Here is a 25202-nt window from a genome sequence, read left to right as displayed (position 1 = left end):
GATTTGCAATATATAAAAAAAACATAAAGTTTTGATCTAACAAATAATGATATTATTATTATTTTTTATTTAAAACTATATATATAAACGATAAAATATTCATAACATACATTATATACTCGTATAAAGCTACCGGCAAGGAAAAGCTATTGTTAAAAATGTCGTAAACCGATTTCTCATTTGTAGAGTAACAAAAAAAAAAATCTAAAATAAAAAATCATTTTCTCTACACCAATACGCAATAATTGTCCGTGAATTTTGTGTCTATTCGGGAGATGGAAATTATTATGATAAATATACAAATTATGTACGCTCAAAAAACGCCAATTCTCGGACACTACAATAGGAGACGAACTAAATGATGATTACACATATTTACGGTTTGACACAATCTATAGTCCAAACGAATAAATTACTACTAATATTTTTTATAATTAATTATAATGAATTTTTTCAGTACAATATTACGACTTTCTCCGCGGTGGTGACGATTCGGCAATAAAATCCTGTTTAATACATTATACAAGGTGATTCATCAAGTACGTTCACCATCAATCATCATCATTTATTCTTTTATAAAGAATCTATTTTTTGGAATTTTTGAATGTACTTGATACAAACTTCGGTTTTCCAAATGGAAAACCCCCTTTTTTTACTATAAAGTATTTAATAATAATTTTACAAATACATAAAATAGATGAAAAATCGGATCTAGAATTTATTATACTATTATATTATTTATTTTACAAAGTACGAATGTTAATAAATTAAAATTTATTACTAAATTTTTCTAATCACTATAGCCTTCACATCTTCCAAGCCCAGCATTACGAACTTAATATCATTAAAACATAAAATTAAATGATACATAATTCAAAAACTTCTCATTCGAATTTCGATTTTGATACATCAAAATTTTTATAAAAATTGTCCTCTCAATAATTTACAATATAGGTTCTCATTTGAAAAACAGATGTTTGCATCTCTATAGGACAATCCTTAAGTAATACAAAAAAATCTCAAAAATTTGTTTATGATCTTAAAGTATATTTTATATTATCAAAAACCTGCAGAATTTTAATAACTGCATTATTGAAGAAAAAAGGGGTGAGCATGTTTGATGAATCATGTATAGATAAGTTTATTATTATGAAATGATACATTTATCGTTCATCGCAGATTAGGTTCGCCATTTGTGGTTTATAAAATAGTATTCCTGCACAAAATTGAATACAGAGTACCTATACCTATACTACAGGTTCAGGACGACCACGCGTGTCTGAGAGGAAACAAAATTCATTTTTTCGTTTAGTACGACCGACTGATCACCGCGGTCGGTTTCCGCGAGAACAATGCGAGGTGCTCGCGCGAAATTACGATACGATGATATACTGTATACCGCGGGTCCGGATGTGTATGTACCATCAACAACTATATTTGTACATAGTACAATATAAAATAATATTATATATATTAATGCACATTATCATCATATAATGATAGACCGTGTCGAATAAAATTCCGTTACAATGACCCGATTGCATATTTTTCTTGAATAATGTTATATTGTAAAGGTAGGCACTAGAGCAGAATATTTTTTGTGCGTGTATAATATAATATTATGATGGTTGTTTTTAAATTACCACTCGGCGGCATACAACTTACAATATTATGATTATAATATATTATATCCGGATATTGTGTCGGGAGGTATTCGCTGCAGCGGTACAACTGCGGCATTATATACATACTATACTCTGATCAGGCCGCGGTTATCGATTATTATTGTTGTTCTACTATAGCTTATGTGTGTGTGTAGAGATACAGATATACAGACGGAAAGAACTGTAAATCACCGTCGTGCGTGTAATATTATTACGTCTACCATCACGTGAAACAAATCTTATTCTTATTGCTGGTTGTTAACTACACAATACGCGAATACGTGATAGGTACAGCTAGTAGGTACACGCTGCAGCATCGGCCGCGCGATAAGATCACCGCGAGGAAAATCATCGTTTCGAAAATGTGCGTATGCGTGCGCGCGGTGTGCTTGCAGGCGGTAGTACTCACTGACCGTTTGTACACGTAATGATAACCATTCAAATATATTTACACGAATTTCTGAAAAAAAAAATTTTTGCTATATTTTTGGAAAATAATTTTTGATTTTTCCGATGAACATATTACCTCATGCTATTTATTTATAATAATAAACTAATAATAAAACAATAATTTATTCAATATTCGGTACACTGAAATTTATATAAAAAGTATTCAGGCTTCTCATTATAAAATTGAAAATACATAGGTTATCATAAAGAAATCAAAAAAAACCACCGCACGGTATAAATTTATAAAATATTTTGGACTTTTTAGATCATTGAATATTTGAAGATATGACCACGGTGAATAGTGACGAATAATTTATGTCATTATGCACCTATTTAAAGTTGATTTCAGACTTTAGACTTTTGTAGGTAGACTGGTAAGATTTGTATTTGGAAAGCTTCATATAAGATTCATATATACTCATATTTATCAATACTATGATTATATTCACTATCCAGTGTGTGCTAAGTGCTTATATAAACTAATGTCAAATTTTAAATAAACTATTTATTTTTAAACTAGTGGAATATCTATGGACCATTACAGAGTTTGCCAATGATGTATTATGTATACAATTAATTTATAACTAATACTGAACGGTCTAACTATAAAAATTTAACGGGACTCTTATTCCTAACTCCACTAATCGGTCACTTTATAATAATGGGTCAAAGAGAGAACAGTGTTCGTTCATATATTTTTTTTTCTGATACGTATATTTCGGAACCAATCCATCAAACTCGCATACATAATAGTCATTTCGCACATTCATGGTTCTTTTGTTTGAGCAAACTGCGACCAAATGTAAATGGATGTGAAAACAATTTAAGCGAAATCGTCAAGATTGTAAAATATATATATAATAATTCCAAGATAGTATTATTATATATGTGATAAAAAAAAACTACCAATTTCATTGATGGCAAATAAGATACCGAACAATGGAATATTTTTTATAAAGCGTAGCGTACCTATTGATAGACTTTTACGTGAATTTCAGTCCATTTATTATAGTATAGACACGTCAACAATAACATCAGATAACTTAAAGATACTACTTTGAATGATTAAAATTGAATAGAAAAAAGGTAGTTTTTACTATTAAGATTTTGAAACATGGAGAATAAGTGGTATAACAAGTAGATAACGTCTATAGACGTGGAAAGCGCACAGTTGACAAACAAGCACACATTATAATAAATAATTAATAATACACATTATAATGTACAGGATATCCCACACGGATTAAATTAGCAAATTTTAAATGAGATAATGTTGTTCTGTTTTCGCGCTATTTAAAATGAGGATATTATTGTGAGACATTAAAATCTAAAATATAATATAATATCTATTATATAATAAGTAGGTTAGGTTAAAACTTATATATAGTCATTGAGGTCACACAGAGAGTTTCGTCGTACTTATTAGTACTTGTCTTCGTCAAAATCTTTTTTTAACATTTTTGAAATACCTTGCTTTGTGAACTAATTTGACCGAGATGGGTAATCCACCACGGGCGGATTAGATAAAGCACTCTTTGTATATATTTTCAAATATGGTTTGAACTACTCTCTAAACTGTCATAATATCCCTGATGACAATCTGTGAAATTTTCGTCAAAATCAGTCGAAAAATTTTTGAGTTTATAATATATACCTACGCTACAGACATATAGACATTGCAATTTACTGTACAATAAAACAATACTTAATAACAATAAATTTAAAATAATTTTACTTTTATTTAAATTTTATTTCTATAAATAATGGCAACCCTAATATAAGCAAAAAAATATTCAATATTTGTAAGCTACATCAAAATTGACGCGTGAGCACAGTGAGTTATCCTGTACAAACCTAAGGGGTTGAATAACAAATAAACTTAAAACATTCTCCGAGTCTCATGAAGTCTAATAATATAGGTAAATTTTGTTAAAATCGATTTAGTAGTTTTTGAGATTAGAGCTTTCAAACATACAAACTCTTCAGCTTTATAATATGTATGATTATATTTTATAGATATTCAAGTACGTAGGTAAGTTTTCAAATTTGGGCAACAACTAGGTGGATTGTGGGTAGATAGTATAGAGGTTTTTCATATACCTATAACTGCTAAAGACTATATTTAAAACAGGTGGGTGTGTACAAAAACAAAGTACAAACAAAATAATATATAAGGTATATTGTATATTATATATTTATATATTATACATTTATACATAAAAAAGATAAAAGTAATAACCTGTTATTAAACTTAAATACACTTGTAGGCAATATTGACAAAATCCTTAAACGAAATTTTCCAAAATCGTTAAGATGTACAGCTTGTGTAAAAACAAAATTTACATAAGTGAGTAGAAAATATATATATATTAATATATTATTGGTACTGTAATATAGAAAGTGTAATTATCAAATTTTACTTTTTTTGACAAAAATAATTTTGTTTATAATAATAGCCATTTGGAAGATGAATATATAAATTTGACGTAATGATGGTATATTACTGCAGAAGTTTCTCTAACTCATTATTCTTATTATATAGGCATAATAATAGTAGTGGAAGTATTGACTTTAATAAAATAAAATAAAATAAAATAAGTACATCGTATGATTCCGTTACAACGGTAACCGCGGAATGTAAATATATTTATATAACATTTTTCTTGATTACACCATACCGCAGTAATGTTTAATAGTTTAATTTTAGGCCTATCCCTACGTTGGTTTAGTTAAACACATAATTTGTTATTATTACTGTTTAAAAAAAAGCAATAAAATTCCATCATCCGGGCGGCGCGATAACGAATATATAGTATATATCAATAAAAAGTTGTATACAAACATGAAACAATATATCGTTATTTGTTATGATGACGCTCACAACACTATACGAGTCTACGACAGAATAACTAGTAAGTATAATATCTTATTATACTATTTGTGGCTGATATATAATTAACTAGAGTCACCGTTTATTCTAATCGTCATTTTGCAAACACAAAACTCAACAAGATTTTCCGCGTTATGAAACATACTGCAGTGCCTCGTCGTCGCGGTGCAGGCGTTTCTTTCATCTTTATTATTTATAAAGATGGTTAGGTTAGGTTTTTAATTGTATTTCAATTAAAAAAATAAAAACAAATTTATCGGAACACCGATACATAAGAATAAGAAATAATTGAAATCGTGTCAGAAGTCATATTTATACACACACACCTATACACGATGAAAACGAAAAATTTCTCACAGCAATAATAATAATAATAATAATAGCAGTCATCGCGGTTATTATAATTCAACCTCACATCAAATTATTGTAACTCGTTTCGCAGAGCACCAATACTCGTATATTATATTTATATTGTGTAGTAGCCATGGAAGGAAGTGTGGCGGTTACCATTGTGCAGCGTATAGCGCCAAACGAGACGTGTTGCCATTGTCTGCACTTATGCAGTCGGCTCTAATAAAGTATCTATGATTATATATATATTTTTTAATTTTATTATTATCGAATCTATTTTGCGGACACAGGAAAAATACCTCTCCGCACTCTCTCGTTATAAGCTTTTGTTAGTACACGCGTTGATTACTTTATTTTCTTATATGATTTATACCTTGAATATTTACAATATATATATAAGTTAGGTTAAACTAGTCAATAATTAGTCATATAGATATAATATATTATAAGACCTGAAGTCCAGAAGTTCATACATATTTTATTATTGTAATAGGTATTATATCAAATTTTAAGTTTTTTTACTTTTTCAAAATGACAACATTTACTTTTAAACGCATATTCTAAAACAGAATATTTGTCTGAGTATTTCGATATATAAAAATTGAAATTCGGACGAGTAGTTTATGAATTATAATTATTTAAAATTTAGGTATGATGTATAAAAGATTATATTATTGTATACTATTTTTAAAATATATTTAAGTGTTTCGAAATAGGTAATTTTTCTACGATGAATTGAAATATGAAATTAATTATAATGGTTATAAGTATAAATTATTATGTCTACTATCTGATAGCCGATGAGTATCTGCAAGGGTATATATATAATGTAATATAACCTAATATATTCGTGACATATTTCTATGACCGAAATAGTGATTGAAGCTCATCTTAGCTTTTATGGAACTATTCAGAAGACAGCAAATTAGTACGCATTTTAAATTACATATTATTATATTATTTAAGTAATTTTTCAATTTGTAAACAAGTCAGTAACAATTATTTAAAATTACACTAATCATAATTATATAGTTTAGTCTAGGTTGAAATTGAATGTACAATTATTTTAACAAACACTTCAAGAATTCTGATGAGTTCATAGTTGTCTTTGTGAAATATAATAATATACCTAATGATGACAAATTAAATGTCAAGTATAGATAAATTATTATACTATTGTTTCAATAAAAGAAATAACAAATTCTTGTTTATTATATCTAAATATAACCAAATTGTTATATACCAATGAATTTAAATATAATTAAGAAATAACAAAATAATCCTTATGAAAATTACTATGAGTAAAATTACAGTGTGTTTCGATGTTTTGTATTAAATATTTTATAAAATATTTTGTAGGTGATAGCTATACCTACGTATATTATAATTTTTTTTTTAATAAACTTAATTACATGAATGTTAAATTTTTGGCACAGGTGGAAAATAACTATCTCTATAGTCACCATTTAAAATAAATCATTTGACATTTTAGTTTTAAAATATATCTTCTTGCAAGGTGTTGAGTATTTGATGCGTATACGCTCCTAAATAATTAAGAATTTTATGTGTTTTGGAACCTATTTAATCTGAGCCAACAATGACTCGTAGGTACATCATACACCAGTAATAATGTTATGTACGAGTATACAACGATATTATATAAAATTAATTTTCAAAGACACCGGTACGGTCGCGGCGGTACCTAAGTTTTCTAATAGTATAACTATATAGAATTTATTCATCGCACGCCTCCTGCATAACAACAGATACAAAAAATGTGTTTGTTACTTCATTATTGAAGAAACCAATTAATCATCCAAACTAAATCTTGCCTGAAAATGTTGACTTCTAAAACTACGCTATAGTGCTATACCTCTTCGCGATGAAAGTATTTGACCTTGAATCAAGTTCAACACCAACGTAGTCGTGTTATAAAATAAAATAACAATAGATGAATAAATAATATTATTTATTTTCAAAAAAAATTATATTAATAGTTTATATCATTATTATACAATATGATGAATTAAATTGAATAAATATCAATATCCATTAAAATTATCTAACAATCAATATTTTAATTTTAATGCGATTTATCAGATTCTAAAAATGTTTGAAAGATTTATACTTTTTCTATATTCATTCGATTGTAACTGTACAAAAAAGTTAAAATATTAGATAGCTTAAATAATGCTTTTCAACAAATTATTTTGAATCCAACCAGTACATAATATGCATTATAAAATATAAAAAATATGTCAGCAAATATCATTTTTCTAGGCATATAAAAAAATTGAGTACAACATTATAGTTATAGAAAATATAATAAAGGTACTATTACTATTATATTGTATTGTGTTTACATTTATAATTTGCATTAGTATATGAATAGTAAAAAAACAAAAGTCCTCAAATTTACATTAGTTTTAAAGAAAAATCATCCAAAATGTTGAAACTATAAATTAATGCCACTGTTAAGTGTATCGTCAACTGCATCAGACATTGTATTCGACACAATAATATTATTTATTTATATAACCTAAACATTATAGCGTAAGGCATCATAATAACATAAAGTCCATGAACGGTTAATTAACGTAGGTGTATCATTATAACGATCGCCATGCCGGTGAAAATAAAGCACATCATATTAAAATGGGTACTATGTACTGTGTTACGAAAGTACACGCTGTATATAAAAGGATATTAAACGCGGTAATTTCTAATTTTTATACTATATATATCTTTGGGTAATGTCGGCAATTAAACGATTATAGCCTATTTAATATCGGTCGTTACCACAGCAACGCAAAAAGGAAGTGTGGTCCCAATAGTCTTTGATAGTTGTTTAAACTGTTGTTAACAATATAATAATAGCCGTAATTAGCGATGGTTTAACGTACTGCTTAAGTATATAAAAATTATGTAAATCATATACATTGTACCTGCGTACAGATTATACTATTGCAGTTTAAATAGGAAGCACTTATAATGTCAACGAAAAACTAAATCCTAACAAACTCGCAATCATGTGCCTGTATATATATCAGGCCTACGACACTGAGTGCAGGTTTGGCCGAATCGGACGATTTTAACCTTGAAGACTTGAACGTAGTGAACGTTTATGTAGATCGAGTAAATTTTTGTACTATAGCCTTAGGTCGGTGCGCGGGCTCGGTTTTATATTTCTTGAAGGTTCAGGCTATACAGATCACGCAAGTCAACGAAAACCTGATCAGCTGATCGAATGTCATTTTTGACATTAATGTCTACATCGAGTACATCGTATATAGTAAATATATCTACTATATAAATACTTTCTAGTCTTAAAACTAAATAAAACCACAAAGTAAACAGCGAATTAAAAATTCAATACGAGTAACTAAAAAGTAAATAAATACTATAGTTAAATGGGATTTTCGCGGCGCGTCGAGAGAAAGTAAAGATTATTTTTAACACGGCCACACAGGCACATAAAAAACACACGGTTAAAATTGTCGCGCGCGGGTTAATAAGAACTGGTGCGGATCCAATTAAGGAGAATATATTATGTATGTTGGTCCGTATAAAACATCTAAAGACAATGCTATTGATTTGATTTGATTTGATTCATTTCCAAAGAAGAGGCTCAGTAGCTAGTAGCTATTAACTACAATATAATAATAATCGAACTGTAGCTGACGAGACCATTCACAGAAGAAATTGTTTTGACATTGTTTCTTCACTGACATGACATAATATAAAAACAGATTTGGCCTTTAAGGCATCTACAAAACATAATTGAGAATTATTATCCTCGGGAACTATTTTATCGTTAACTACATAACGATATAGTGTCAATGACATTCCGGATTCGCGTAAAATAATTTTAATTTGATACAATGATACTTAATTAATAATCTATGTATTACTATATTAAGTATCTAGCTACATATATTTTTGAATATATTATAATCATGGTCTATACAACACTATTTAAATTTTGATAAGTAACAAAATGTATAGTTCAATAAATAATGCGTCTTTTCGTGCTTGATTTCAATAAATAATATTACATTATTAAATTATTTCATAAGAACATAAGTAGTTGTTTTAAATATAAAAAGATAAACTAGAATTATAGATTATATTAGTATATTAATGTGTATGAAAAAACATCAAAATATTGAAAATAAAAAAATAAAAAAATAAATTAAGGAAAATTGCAAAATAAGAAAATATGTAAAATAAAAGATTTAACATAGTATACGCAACAATGCCTGCCGAGTGCTGACATGAAAAACCGAAACTACGATAAAAGAAAAAAAACAAAAATATATTTAACACAATTGAACCATACACAAACAATATTTATAAGATTAAATAAATAACTACAATTCATTTCTAAAATATTTTAGAAGTATAAATAATTTAACAACAATAACTCAAAAACAATTTAAGAAAGCAGTGGATAATCCATATATATTCATATTAAATATCAATGCTACTATCAGTCTTTGAAAAGAATGTATTTGTTTTTTTGCAAAGTAGTTCATCCCATAATATCGTATTTATTAAAAAATAACACTAAGCATAAAAGGTAGGCAAAGATAACCGGTAAATCGACTTCGTCGAAACGCACCATATTCTTGCTAAAAGAATTCAAACATTTATAAAATTTTTACTGGAATTGAATCGTATTGATTAGAGTGAATACAATTTAATTATTATATCAATTGCAATTTATAATTTTAACATTATAACCAAGGCTCATAACTTATAGCTCTAAAAAAAATTGTTATAAACGCAATAAAATGCTCTAAAAAATAGTCATAAGCACTTAAATTTAAATATGTACTATAAATACTAAAATATACGAAAAAAAAACATTTGTATAAAAAAAATTATCAAGCTTTTATTATTAAAAAAAAAAAAATTGGTTTCTTTATCGATGAAATTACCAAGTTTCGGGAGTACACTCGCTACGTCGTGCGTCACCTAAACTTGTATAGTTATATATAGTTTCTTCTTGAAATATTATAAGAAAAAATAATTAACATGAATTAATTACTAATATAAATAATTAATACAACTATAATTACTTGTTATTATTAAGAAAAAATGTTTTAAGGTTACGGAATTGATAAAAAAAAAAAATAATAATAAATATGCAAAAAATAATGTCGGCAAAATAGAAAAAAAATAGCACACACTTTGAAATAATATGCAAAAATATGCAATATAAAATTTCATATTTAGCTTCTTGATTATCTGAAACAAATTTATAGCTCATCTAGGTATTTCTAGAACCTCTTAAAAAAATGTGCAAATGCTAGAAGTTATCATGTTCTGATTATAACAAACACAATACTATGATGTTTACAGTTTACATATTTCAAATTAATACTAGGACACATATAAATATTATTTAAAACACTTATATCTGTTATATCATTCATGAAATAATATTATATTTTATAGTTATATCCATGTTGTATTAACACTAGTATTTGTAATCAATGATATGGACAAACTGGACAACTCACAATCAAATATAAAATTTAACAACAATGCTGCAAATGGCAATTCGATATCGCACTGTATAACAGACACGAATGAACAACTAAAAATCATTTATGCAATGATATGGATTTTAAAAATATTTTATTGACAAATAGTCTGCATAAAATTGGAAGCGAATTTAAATTCATAAACTGTATATAAGAATTAATCGTGCTGTTAAGATTTAATTGTTGATTTTTAATATACATCTTCTGTAACGTTTGCATTTTATATTGATTTTATGTTTAGAAGAAATGTTATTGTTTATAATTACTCTAGTCAATAGGTTATTTATATTTTTTGAAAATATGTAGTTTTCCTTCGAAGTATAAATATATTCTATATGGAAGAAATAATCCTCTTTTAACTTTTTAATTAGTTCTTATACTATCGCGTATAATACAATTAATCATTAGTAATTTACCCCTGTCACAAATCAAGGTAGATGATTTTAAATTCGTCCACACACATAAAGTATCTATATAACGCCTGATTAATTAACTTTGGTTAGGTTATGTTTGTATAACACACTAAATCTAAATTTTTTTTAAAAAAATAGCACAACATGTGATTTTTAATTTTTAACAAAATATACGTATTTTGTGTATTAAAAGTTAAGTCATAATATTTTAAACATAATCTAAAAACGTTTGTTATTCTCTATAAGCAATAACACATTTATAGTTGTTTAATATAGAATATAGATATGACTTTTAAATACATTTTGGATTTTTATAAGTAGTGATGCTTTATAGTTACCATTATTAATAATTAATAAATCTTACCTTGTGCTCTTCTGCTTTTTGTTTTATTTCACGGCGGTTCCAATTGATTCGAAAATAATTGGGTTTCAATCGCACTTCCATTTGGGCCATCCATTGATCCAGGGATCTCAAATTTGATTTTACTTCTACAAAATATTAAGCAAGAGTTAATATTATTTAATGTATAATAATGATACACAAGTACCTAAATTAAAATAATATATTATTTTTTAATTTCTATTATTCATTTTTTATTAAGGTTTGAATTTGAATATTTCATCTGGCTGATCACAATGTATAAATATTAAAACATAATATATTTTGTTACATATTTATATTGTTAGTAAAATAATTATTACATTTATTATATTTGTACCTAATTCTATTTTAAAGGCATTTTTTAGTATTTTATAAATTCCCAAAATAAATTTAGAAGTTTAAAAAATAAACTTTAAATATCATTCTATGCTTGATATAAAAACTAATGTGAAAAATTAGAAGCTTTTTCTAAATAATTTAAAAATTGATTTTCTAGTTTAAAGTTAAATTTTTTGTTTAGGATTTAAGTATAAACAATTTTATGACATTGCAATTGATTATAGTATGAAATGTAAATAATCAACCTGTAATTTATACAGATATAAATTGTTGTTCAAAAATTTTAAAGTGTAAAAACAATTGATATATTTATAACTTATACATGAAAATAATTATTATATAATTTAGATGAGTAAGGGATTAGTAATTAAGGATTAATTAAGTTTAATCCTTTTCAATAATTAGTGAACATGTAGAATGATCAGTATGTATAGGTATTTTAAATTCTCTAAAACGTTAACAATAATAAGTTTTAACATAATTATTATCTTGAAAATTCTATAAAATACATTACAAACTAATTTTAGTTGTTTATTATTAAATAAATATAATTAAATCATTATTTTTTAAAAACTATCTAATGTACTTTCATAAATTGATACCATTTATTATTAAATAATAAATATTCAATTTTAACAAAAAGTTAAAAAAAAAAATTAATGTATTAACTAAATTGTATTTTAAGCTACAATCTATATTAAACCATAACATTTTTTAATCATATTAAAATTAGGTACAAAATTATAACAATTGGAAAAATTAGAAAAAAAATATAATATAATACTCAATTTTGTATTGGTATATAATATTAATATATTTTTATGCTAAGAGGACCAATATACCAATATATTTTATCACGATCTTACAAATTTAAAATATAGCAGCAATTGTTTTACGCGGGATAGAATCATTCAGGGTGTAGTGACAGTTAAGACTCCAAATTGATATACAATATAGTTGAAAACATTATCAGTGAAATATTGTTTATATTTTTTGCAGGGCCTAAAATACTGTGTCCCCTAACGTGTCCCCTCAAAATCAAAGTGAGTCCCTTGAATGACAAATGTGTGTCCCAAGTTGTATAATGTGTTTTTAGTTTTGATTGCAGAAACAAGTAATAACATACATTTAGGAATTTCAACACAATTTAAAATATTTTGAACTTATTCTTATATTCATTTTATGTATTTTTAATACCAGTATCTAATAAATAATATTTATGTGAGTGTTGTGACAGGTAAGTGGTACATAAAAGAGGGGGGATTTTGGGAATACTAACTTCCACAGATTATATTTGCTATAGAAATCTGTCTAAGCCTAAAGGTAACAGTTAAATTAAAAAGTGTGTCCCCTGAAATCAGATGTATTATAGGCCCTGTTTTTTTGATATCTCATTTAAAAAAAAAAGTTCTTATTATTTTAAAAACTGTTATTTTTATGTTTTTCAAACTTTTATAACATTTTTTTGTAGTTTAGAACTAACTATTGTTGGTTATTGAAAAAATTAAAACAATATTTTGCAACCAAAGTTTTTTTTATACAGTGAAAATTTTGTTTTTTTATTCATGATTGTAGCCTCTTTTTGGTACTTTATCGCACAAAATAGTTTTTGTTATGTTTTACATTTATAAGACAAAGACAACATATGAGGGTGTAACATTCTAGTGTCCTCTTAAAAAATATTTTAATTATCCTTAATATAGCGCTCAATTTATTTTTAAAGATTTTATTGATAATATATATTTTAACATCAGTAAAGAATGTGTCATTCCTAACTTAACCCATAATTTACCCATTTTTAAAATTTTTAGCACATACAACTCTTAATGTTTAGTAATTTATTCAAGCATATATTTGTACAATAATAAAGTTTATAAAAATTTATGACTGGTTTTTGGGGGTTCTATTGTGTCTAAGTGAAATTTATATGAGTTTACCTATATTTAAAAATAGTAAAGTATCATAAATTGGAAAATTAAAGCAACAATTATTAATCATATTTGAAAAATTATTCTGATCAACATGATTAAAATTAAGAATTTTTAAGTAAGCTTTAGAAAAAGTTAATCCTCATTAATGATTTACATTTTTCTCGAAAATTTATGTTAAAAATTAGAATTGACCCTTCTATTATTCGTAAATTAGTACTGATGTTTTGGACAAAAATATTTTTTAAATTTTACATTAAAAACAAAACACTGCCCCTTAGTCTTTACTCATTGTAAATCATAAATTTTACTTTAAACAAAATTAATGTATTTTATCATGGGATTCTCAATACATAAAAAAAAAAAGATACAAAAGAACTGAGAATATAGTTTCCTGATTTTTTTTTTTATGGTGCATTCCAAAAACATATGGCCCACTTTAACCAAATCAATAATTTTTTTTTCAAGAATATTAACATCATATTATACTCGAGGATCAATTTGTAGGCCTATATTTTACAGATGCCAATATTATTTTATTAATAATTTGTAAGCATTTAAAAATCTAAAAATAGTATTATAAGCATAATTTAACAGATTGTAAAGAAAATATTTCCAATACTAAAATAACTTAGTAATTTAACTGATGTAAATAGTTGGTTTCAAAATGTATACTATAATATATTTGTACTGTAAAAATCTAAAAGTTTAAAAACTCCCAATAACTTTATTATTACCCAACAATCAATCTTAATGGTATATACTATAAATTGGAAATAGAATCCCATTTATACATATTATTTACTTTAAAAACATATATAAATATTTTTAAATTAAAAAATTTATAATTCAATGATAATTCTAAAGTTGTTACTATAGAAAAAATTATTAAATTGTATAGGTCATATTTGTGATTAGGACTTGAATCACAGGAAAATAAGTTCATAAATTAAATATTTATAGATGAATCATATTTAAAAACAAAGTAGTAAAATAATAACCTAAGTAATATGTATTATATATGGATGAGCAGCTTTGGTTCAATGAGGGTTCTCGACAATGTGGCAGTCTTTTGGATAGTTGCGCTATGTGACGCAATATATTCAGTCTACGAACTTCTTCGTTTATAATCTAAAAACAAAAGATATATAAATTATTGAATTTGTTAGTTATAGACATTTGTATAATTTCATTTTAAAGAATTGTATTATATCATACCAGTCTTTTAGGTGATAATACATTTTCTGTCAAATTGCAACTATTGAGTTTTGATGAAGAGCCTGAACAAAAACTTTTTTCTAACTCTTTGATGTAGATATTTAATCGTTCAACATTCCAATCCTGAATCGGTGAGGCATTGTTAAGGTCGCATCCAACTTCCTATAAATAAAATTAATTAATTAATTAATTAATTAATCAACTGTAGATAACATGTTAATGTTTATTTATATATACAAGGTACAAAAATATTTATAAATATTATTTTTTTATTAGGTTCTATAATAAATATTATAATTTGAAATAAATTGTAATACAAATTAAATATATTACAGTATAATATATAAAAATTAGTAGTAAACTTGTAATAAATATTTAAAATTAGTTAGAACTATTTTTTTTTTATATAGTGCTATAAGGCCATTTGAGCTATTGCAGGTTTCTACTAAACCTCTATATCTACTAAGATTCATTGTATTCATTGTATTGTCCATTCGTAATTACTATTCAATATTTGAAAAATCCTTTCTGCCCTATCTGACCATCTCTGAACATGTTTTGGTTGCTGTTTTTTAAGTTATTCTGTTTTCAAACCTAATTTTATTAAAATATTTAATAAAAGTCTAAATTATTTTAACTTTTAAATTTTAGAAACTAAATTCCATCAATAAAATGAAATTTTTTGGTTAAGTGTTACATATACTAATAGAAAGAACTCATTACCTATTCAAATTTGAAAGTCATTGCTAAGTTAGCAATGCTAAAATAATAGTAAAAATAACAATTTAAACTAAATACTACAAGAACATTTAATAATTTTACTTTTTAAGTAAAATGTATAGAGTTTGGCAATCACAGAAATAGGATTAACAAAAAAGTCGAAACAAACATACATTGAAAATACTAGTTTTCAATTAAAATTTTAATACAAACTAGGAAAATTAAATATCTTGGATTTTTTTATAGGTAATATTTATTAAAAAAAAAAACACGTTTTTACAAACACCTAATGGTAAAACTAGTTTAAACTAATAAATTATAGTTTGAATTGATGTTAAGTTTTTACTGAAACATCGCATACTATGAAAAGTATAATATATTTTTCAAATTTATTTTTTTTATAAAATTAAGTAATAATATCTGTAAAATAATTCAATTGGTTTTGACTTAAATGAACTTGAATATAATTTAACTTTATAATTCTATACAAATAATACACTTATCAGATTAATAGTGCCTAATAATTAGCTTTTTTAACTATCTAATATATCTATTTTTATTTACAGACTTAAAAAAATTGTTGAAATGTATAAAATATGATGGTTATGTTGCTTACTCTGCAGCTTTCGATCAAATTGTTGTCCATTAGATACTGATAACTTGTCCTTAAACTTGACAAGAACTCGTAACTACTATCACCTCTCCAACAATCCTGATTCGTGGTTTCATTTTTCCTAAGATATATACGTTTTAGATTTTTTTCAAATTCAATATGTAGAATATAATATATTATTATATCGGTATAATAATATAATTACTTGATTTTTTTGGTTAGGCTGTTATATGGTCTCTGAGCCGCTTGCTGTCCATCCTCTACATTGACCGTAGAGGGGTGCAGCGACGATAATGAGAAACAGGTCTTGATCGAAGAATTTTCGAAGTCTGTGAACACATAAATAACAAGACAAATCAAAAACATTACACTATAATAATATTATATGTATTCAAACGATTTTGAACTACGCGTAAACGACTTACTCGTAGGCATTTTTCCGGTGTTCTTTTCACGGTATGGCATTGACTTAGATCTAATAATATATGGCACTGATTTATGGACGTTCCTCGTAGGAGGCACCGAAACAGAGCGGGCCAAGTGCCTGCTCAGCCGTCGACCACATCGAGGACTTATTCGACTATTGCAATTCCAACAGTATTGACGTTCCTCCGATCTGAAAACATCAATAACAACACATAATTATAATAAATATATACAATAAATTCCAATGCCGTGCACCGTATTAACATTATTAGTTTTCACCATATAATAGTGAATTTTCGGCGACATTGAAGAAATATATCTGATCGTCACTCATATCATTCACCGACCGACGTAAATCGTTATATACTTTAATATATATGGATATATGAACATATGTACTACAAGTCTAACAAATGCGCGTAAGTCATGAAGACAAATGTATAAATCCGGACCTTGTACCGCAGTCGTGGTATCGTGTATAATTACTTTTTTTTCAACATGTAGATAACGAGTTACCAACATTTCATTACCTTTTTTTTTTAATATTGAATATGTATATAAAACTGAACACTGCTTAAAGCTGAGTTCACAGTAAACCGTGCAGTTTCGTGTACTCGTGTTGTACATGTATTTATTTCATATGTAAGTATTAAAATGTTTGTAACACGCGGTAACCTAAAATTAAATACATCCAACTCTTGATTTTAAACAATACACATACTTAAAATTGTATTTTGTCACTTGGAAGAAAAAAAATGAATATTAATAATTATAAAATATTTTCAAGTAAAATTATAGATAAGAGATTGTTAGTAAGTTTTGTTAGGGGAGGCTGTAGCCCCCCTTCCCCTCTAAAAAAAAATTAACTATAGTAACGCCTATGCCTAAATCTGAGATATGTTTTTTCATCGCGAGCCAATATTTTTTGAGGAATTAAGAGGTAATGAAATTGAAGATTAAATAAGATTCAATATTATTATACTTACTACATATTACAATGTACTTTCGCAGTTAGAAAAATTCGTTGATTACGAGTTCGATAGTATTTATATTATTACGGAATCGACTGTTAAGTCTTTTCTGACCAACGCGCAACTGTGCAAGCACACTGTAGTCAAAAAAGTGTGAACGATGGGTTTTTCTATTATTAGCTAGTATTAGTATAAAAGTATGACTATAATAAGTGCTTATGAATAACACCAAATGAAAAAAATTAATTAATTAAAAACAATGAAAACTAATATATTATTTTCAAAAATTAGCTTGGCGGGCTGAAGTTGCAGGAGACCTCCTGGTTTATATATCATCACAGCACACTCCTTAAGGCTTAAATGGTACAAAAATAATACTAGAATTTTAAAATATGCTCATTAAGTATATATATTAGAAATTTCAATAATTTTTGTACTAGTGGAAAAATGGGGAGGGGTAAACTTGCTTGGTGAATAACCCCAGCTGTATACGGACCATTACCACAGCCGTGGTCGAAATATTTACAATAACCATTTTGTCTTTAAGTCCAAAAAAAAACAAATAACCGATAAATTATGATTTCAAGTGTATAATTTACAATCGTCGCGAGCAGAAATAATACGATGAGACTTGTAATTTTTTTCCGTTTCATTTAACAAGAATAAGAACGAATGCACGATATATATCTATACCGTTCGCCATATTTTATTCTTTCTTAATGTGACGCAGACCTTGAAACTTCCACAGAAAACATTTAAGTGCCTGTCGCATTATTTCGCAATGTGCGGAGCAAACGACCGTTCTTTACATAGACGTAACATACGCTTTTTGAATCTCTATAAAAATAATTCGTAGCCGGCGACACGCAAGAGTGCAAGACAAATTCTATTTAAGACGCGTTTTTAAACGGACCGCGTCAGTGGAAGAGCCGACAATAATCTTATATGGCAGGAACTCCAGTAAATAATTTGCTATCGTTTCAAACCTATATCGGAATTTTACACATCCATCTCAAGGCGCTATTACATTGGAAATAGACTACGTTAAATATAGTAACCGCATTATAATATAAGTCTTTTACATCAGGTATAAAGTATTGATTATTGACATAGTTAACCGCTACCACGTGTTTAATTTAGGGTGCTCAGACACTTAGACTTCCTGTTTTTAAACCAATTGCGTCTTACGGTGTATCAAGAATGGGCAGAATATTTATAAATTACATATATATTTTTAAAAGTCAAATAATTATATCGCGATTGATTTAAACGCCGATTTCTAGACAATATAGTCGAAATTTAAATATCAAATAACTGTCTATATTTCTATAATAATCGTTATTAAATTCGCTTCATTTATGTTCAATGTTTAAACGTCAAATAAATCATTATAACTGAGATTAGATATTATATATATATAAATATATAATATAATATACAATCGTAGTGAGCACATATTTTTCGGATTACCTAAACTCGCCAGTAATAAGAATGAATAAACGTTTTTGTTTTCGTGTTTTTCAAACATCCGATATAACTTAACCTATTTAACTGTTAATTTGTGTGAACACTGCGCGAAAGCCGAATCACTATGACACTATGTAATTACTTCCTCCAACTCAAAAGGTGAGTCCAAGCGGGAGGCGTCCGGTGTTTACAAGGACAAAAGTGTACTACATTCGTAACTTATACCTACGTGAATAGTTTTGTATTATAATACATACAATAATATAGTTTGTGTCGAACAATCGGAAAGCCGGACCTGTTTCGACACGACAAACGGTGTCGTCCCGTTTTTCCCATCGCGCCAATAGGGCCGGCGATTACGGAGTTTAAGCGTAAAAAACTGCTTTTACCAATTTAGCGTGAAGACAAAGATGACCGGCATGATTGAGACGACCGATCAAAACTTTGACGCTGATGATGGCCTTCAGACGTCAACGCGGCGAGTTCAACTTACACGGTACGTAACAACGCTGTGCTGCAAAATTGCAGTATCTACCTAAGTACGATAGTATAATAATTAATACACTGTGTCGACAAAAGTGCATCGCGTTCTTACGCTTTCTAGATTGTTTGACATTTTCAACATGTATAATATAATACTCGATTATTAATACCTTGCACTATTATTACACACATTACTCGTAAACCTAGTAACTAGCTATTATAATGTAGATCGAGACTCGTGAATTTATTTGCGCGGATCTGGTGAAAACAATTTGGGATACGCCAAGAAAAAATAAAAGTATTGCTTTATAGGTACCTATAATAAATAGTTTAGAAAATTCGTGTAAGCAATAAAATATTCGTAAGTAGATCATATCGAAAGCGAAATTACGAGAAACCGCTAAACAACGCGCGCGAGGGTATATATAAATTAATTAATTCTCAAAGTGCGATCGTTTATTGTCAAATAAATTGCGTTAAAAATATTTGTTATTAACACCATGCTATACAAATTTATACATGTATTGTGTTAATCGTTATTAAAAAAAATAAATTATTTTTACTTACTCTGTGTATTATTATTATGTATAATGAATTAATTTTCATTAGGGACTAGGCATTTAGATATTAGGTATACTCAACTTTGCGACTTTACAGTTTAGTATATTACTAAATATGTTTATGTTATTATATGATATTCATTTATTCGTGATGTGTACTCCCAAATACTTGATATAAATAAAGCACTTGAATTCGACATTATTTTACGGCATTGAAGACTGAAGTCAAGTATAATATTTTATTTGATGATGATATTCAAATATTTTATTTCGAGTGTTTATTTAAAAACACCTCTTGTATACTTAAACACGCGGATATAGTTATGATATGTATCTAATAAGTTTTTATCTTTTAGACACTTGTCGCGTCAGTGCATTCAAATCTACTCTAGACAATCTTATTAAAAATAATACGGTAAGTGCCTATGATGAAATTAATAATATACAATAATATAAAAAATTATAGTTAATTATTGTTATCCATTACAACCATTATACTATTCAAATTGTTAGTTACAATATTACCATATATATAATTATATACTAATTCGATTTCATAAAAATCTACATAATTTTTGAATATTTTAAAATATTTATACAAATATACATATTATAAATACTCTGAAAATTGCTACATAGAAAAATGTAAGATGCAAGTTTTTAATTTTTCACGCTCTCGTCGTTATAATAGTACTAACAAATGTTCTTGTAAAACGATATTTAAAAAATCATTTATAATATATAATGATCATTATGTGTCTATTATAGGTAACTTGATTATTTAATTCTATTTTATTAATTAAAATATTATTTATAATGGAATAGTGATGATGGATGAAATCGCTTCTCTAATTATATAAGCAAACAATCCCATCATCAGGTTATACATACAAAACAAAAATAAGCATATATATACAGAAATAATTTGTGCAACTGTGCAAGTACACGATAGCAAGAGACACAGAGAAAATGATATTTTGTGGTCACAGAAATGACGTTTTGCTTACAGACCATAATATATGTAATATTAAATTACTATAGGTACTATATAGTTGCAGTATTTTCATTATAATTTCGTATTACTGGGTATACCTACTTTGTAACCTTTCGTCTAAAACATTTCGATATTTGATATCTCACAAAACGATGGAAAATGTAAAATGTTGACAGTAAAATTAAATTTAACTAGTAGTGATTTATTCTAAGGACAATATATAAAAGCAGGATATAACCTTATATAATAATATAGTAAAAAGCCAGTAAGTGCAAAAATGCACTACTGTAGACTGATGTTCGTATATTAATATAATATATAATCGTAATATTAAGGTCATTAAAAGTGTATACTAAAATATTTCAAAAATAAGATTTTGCATAAATGCATACATAATTAAAGAATAAAATAGGAGTGAATCACTCTGTAATGTTAAACGTAATTCCATGTTGGAAATATTTAAATCATCTGGCGTGTATATAATATACGCATAATATATTATATTTAATGTGTAAGCATAATTTATATACACGCAGTGTTCCAACGGAATCGTTTCAATATTTATATATTTTACATACGAATATATGCATATATTTATAATACCTGTGTTGACAGTTTTTGGTTTTCAACGATCGAGGTGTCGTCTTGTTGGTTTTGATTGTTCGACATCGGTACTGAAACACATATAAAACATATACGCACATTAATATTATTCGCACGAACACACGCCACACATCATGATGCCTGAAACAATACTATAAACAAAAGCCAACCGTTGCATATGCCCACCACACAAAGGGTTTGAAAAAAAATACGGATAGTCGTCCGCCAGAGGGAATGGCAAATCTTAATCTATAAGCGCACTGAAATGACAAAACGACACGCCCCAGTTGTCTTATAAAACGAATATAAAAATAAGAATGTATAGACAAGTTGGCATCCTCGGCACCTATATATATATATATATATATATATATGAGTGTCATTTTCATTTTTTAAAGTGATTTCAGCGATTCGGCTGGTAAAATTTACTTTTAATCAAGCTAAAATATTTATCATCAAAATATATTTTTCTTCGATATGAACGTTGTATATATATTATAAGAGAACGTATTGTCAAGGTGCACTCCATCATAACTCTTCAATATACGATATCCGATACTAAGAATAACTATATACATAAAGAGTAATTGCAGTGGTTACTATTTTTACTATTTGTAAAAAATATATTACTATACAGTATATCTAACAACTTACATTATTTTAGGTTAAACTATGTTTAACGAAAGGCAAACGATAAAAATATTTAAATATAAAATATTTGATGATGTCAAAGCGACAACAACACAAAGTCCGTTTAAAATGTCATATTTTATATATTAAGTTAAAATTCCGTACAAATATTATTTAAGAATAAATAATATAATAACGTTGTGAAAATTATAGGTACTAACATTATTGTATGAGATAATTTTAATATTTATACCTAACAATAAAATGTGTACAATAATAGTTTGGCAATTAACACAAGTACCTATTTTAGTATCTAAAAACGAAATATTTGGTATTTTCTAAAAAATTATATTATTGTTTACATATAGAAGAATATTGTCAACACTTCACCTACGTGATGTTTTTGGTGTACATGTTTAACGAAACACGACAAAAACAATAAGACACGGTTCTAACAAAATATAATATGTACACCAATATTGATACGCCTACAATAGATAAAAATCGAAAGCAAAAAATGTTTTTAATTAATTCACACGGACACGGCTATAATATATTACCACGATTTCCTGTGTCGCTCTCCGGGTTGTCAGCTCGATCTATATAATTTATTTATATTGTTCATTCGCTCTCCACGCAATATCACCCTTGTTGCGATGACGTCATTAATAGCCCTCGCATGTTTACAGTGTGTATTATACATACACTGTAAGGTATATAAAGGCCTTTGATTAGAAAATATGCCCTCCTATTATAGCGAACGACGTATAATACATATACTGGGATATAATTATTTCTAATAAGTAATAATTTTTAACGGTCTGTTTATCGAGCAGTACCGCTACGTCGACATAATATTATACACCTCTTTATACGCTCGTAGCTTGAAAAGCGATAGAGTATCTATATAATAATATGTCGTGTATACCATCAGCCCTACCCATCACCCATCGACCTCTAGAATACAGTCACATTTACACGGCCGCCCCGGTAATCGGTATGATGGCGGCGTTCGTTGTTTGCACCGCAAACATCTTGTGGGGGAAAACAACAGCTTACGCGGCAATTTAACTTTATCGATATTACAAAACAGAACTCTCTTATACTCACATACATATAATGCACGAATATACCCAATAAATATACAAGATTATGTATAATGATGTACTTGGGATTGGTAATGTATTCGAACGATATCGCTCGACTATCGATCTCATACATATAATAATACAATAATATAATATTATATTATATACAAATATACGTATTTGCAGGTACTGAGATATATCTTACCTATACAGTATACTTAAGCATATAATATATTTTTAAATGTCGACTATTCTGTTATACTAGAGTAGTGTAAATTTTTGAAGTGACTCCCTGTCAAGGGGGGGATAAAATTTGTCAACGTTATATCATCATCACCATTAGATCCTTCTTTTTTTATTTTTATGTTTTAATAATTTATTTAATGAACATATTGTGTTTGTAATATACACTCGTAAACAACGAAAAATGTACATTTATTGTTCTTCAAGTTTTTTTTAGACCTTAAGTAAAAAGGTTTTTTATAGTTTATAGAAATATTTTATTTTAGTTTTTCTATTTAGTTTTTTCAATAGACAATTTTAGGTCAATCTTAAAGTAGAGAAAAAAAGTCATAAAATCTCAAAATAAAGTCGTAAATACTTCTGCACTGGAATGCATTCACAATTCAATAAACACAGACTTTACCATTAGCAACACCTAAATTCTTTGGTACAAATTAAAAACAAGTTTTTATATATATTTTCAAAACAACAATTCGTTATTATGTTACTAAAACATTGCTTTGCTTTTTAAATCTGAATTCAGATACAGACACAGAAATAATAAATAAAATTATAAAATTTCCTTGTGTAAATAGCTTTGTCAACGTATGCAGAACATGTTTAGAAACACGTGATAATATATGTATACGAAAGACGTAGGATTGATGTATATAATCTCATACACACGTAAGTAATTACTACTCCTTAACTAGGATAAACGTATTTAATGTTTGTACAGTAAAATATACTATATTATAATCATTAAACACTGTGCACACGAGTCTACGCAAATAAAAATGTACCCGAACAATATTTATCAACATAAAAACAATGAAATAACAAGCTAACAATCGGATATTTTTCGATCAACAATTTATTATAGGCATTATGCAAAGTAATATTGTATATTTGTAAATATTCAAATAATTTGCAGTTTTAACCAATTTTCTATTTGGTAGTTATAGATTCTTAAATTAGTAGTTACTTATTAGTTATTACAGTCTACTACAACTTTGAAATTATATCATAGATTCTGAGCGAAACAATAAATAGTATTGCATCCGTTTTACAATGAATTTTTTTTTTTGAAATAAAAAAATTATACGTATATACTATACCTACATAAATATATAAATAATGTGTGACTTGTAGTGTAAAGGTAAATAATGTAAAAATAATGAAAATAGATCATTGTGAACCAAATCCCATTAATTCTATAATAATATATTATATAGTAATAC

At 26.9% G+C, this 25202-nt stretch overlaps 1 protein-coding gene across 1 annotated transcript in view; it reads right to left on the bottom strand.

Moving 5' to 3' along the window:
• LOC113560417 overlaps window positions 1-20534 on the bottom strand; it is an 88931-nt gene extending 68397 nt beyond the window's left edge. Inside the window, exons 1-7 of the mRNA XM_026966278.1 lie at window positions 20432-20534; window positions 16943-17133; window positions 16723-16846; window positions 16521-16638; window positions 15185-15346; window positions 14968-15097; window positions 11682-11806 (exon numbers count right to left, since the gene is read on the bottom strand). Of these exons, the coding sequence (XP_026822079.1) occupies window positions 11682-11806; window positions 14968-15097; window positions 15185-15346; window positions 16521-16638; window positions 16723-16846; window positions 16943-16982 (699 nt within the window). The 5' untranslated portion in view covers window positions 16983-17133; window positions 20432-20534. The remainder of the gene's footprint in view (window positions 1-11681; window positions 11807-14967; window positions 15098-15184; window positions 15347-16520; window positions 16639-16722; window positions 16847-16942; window positions 17134-20431) is intronic.
• Window positions 20535-25202: the final 4668 nt, after the last annotated feature.

The sequence above is a fragment of the Rhopalosiphum maidis genome, chromosome 4, assembly GCF_003676215.2.
Source record: "Rhopalosiphum maidis isolate BTI-1 chromosome 4, ASM367621v3, whole genome shotgun sequence".
Lineage (NCBI taxonomy): Eukaryota > Metazoa > Arthropoda > Insecta > Hemiptera > Aphididae > Rhopalosiphum > Rhopalosiphum maidis.
The sequence above is the reverse complement of the archived record's forward strand: the minus strand, read 5'-3'. Positions and strand labels throughout refer to the sequence as shown.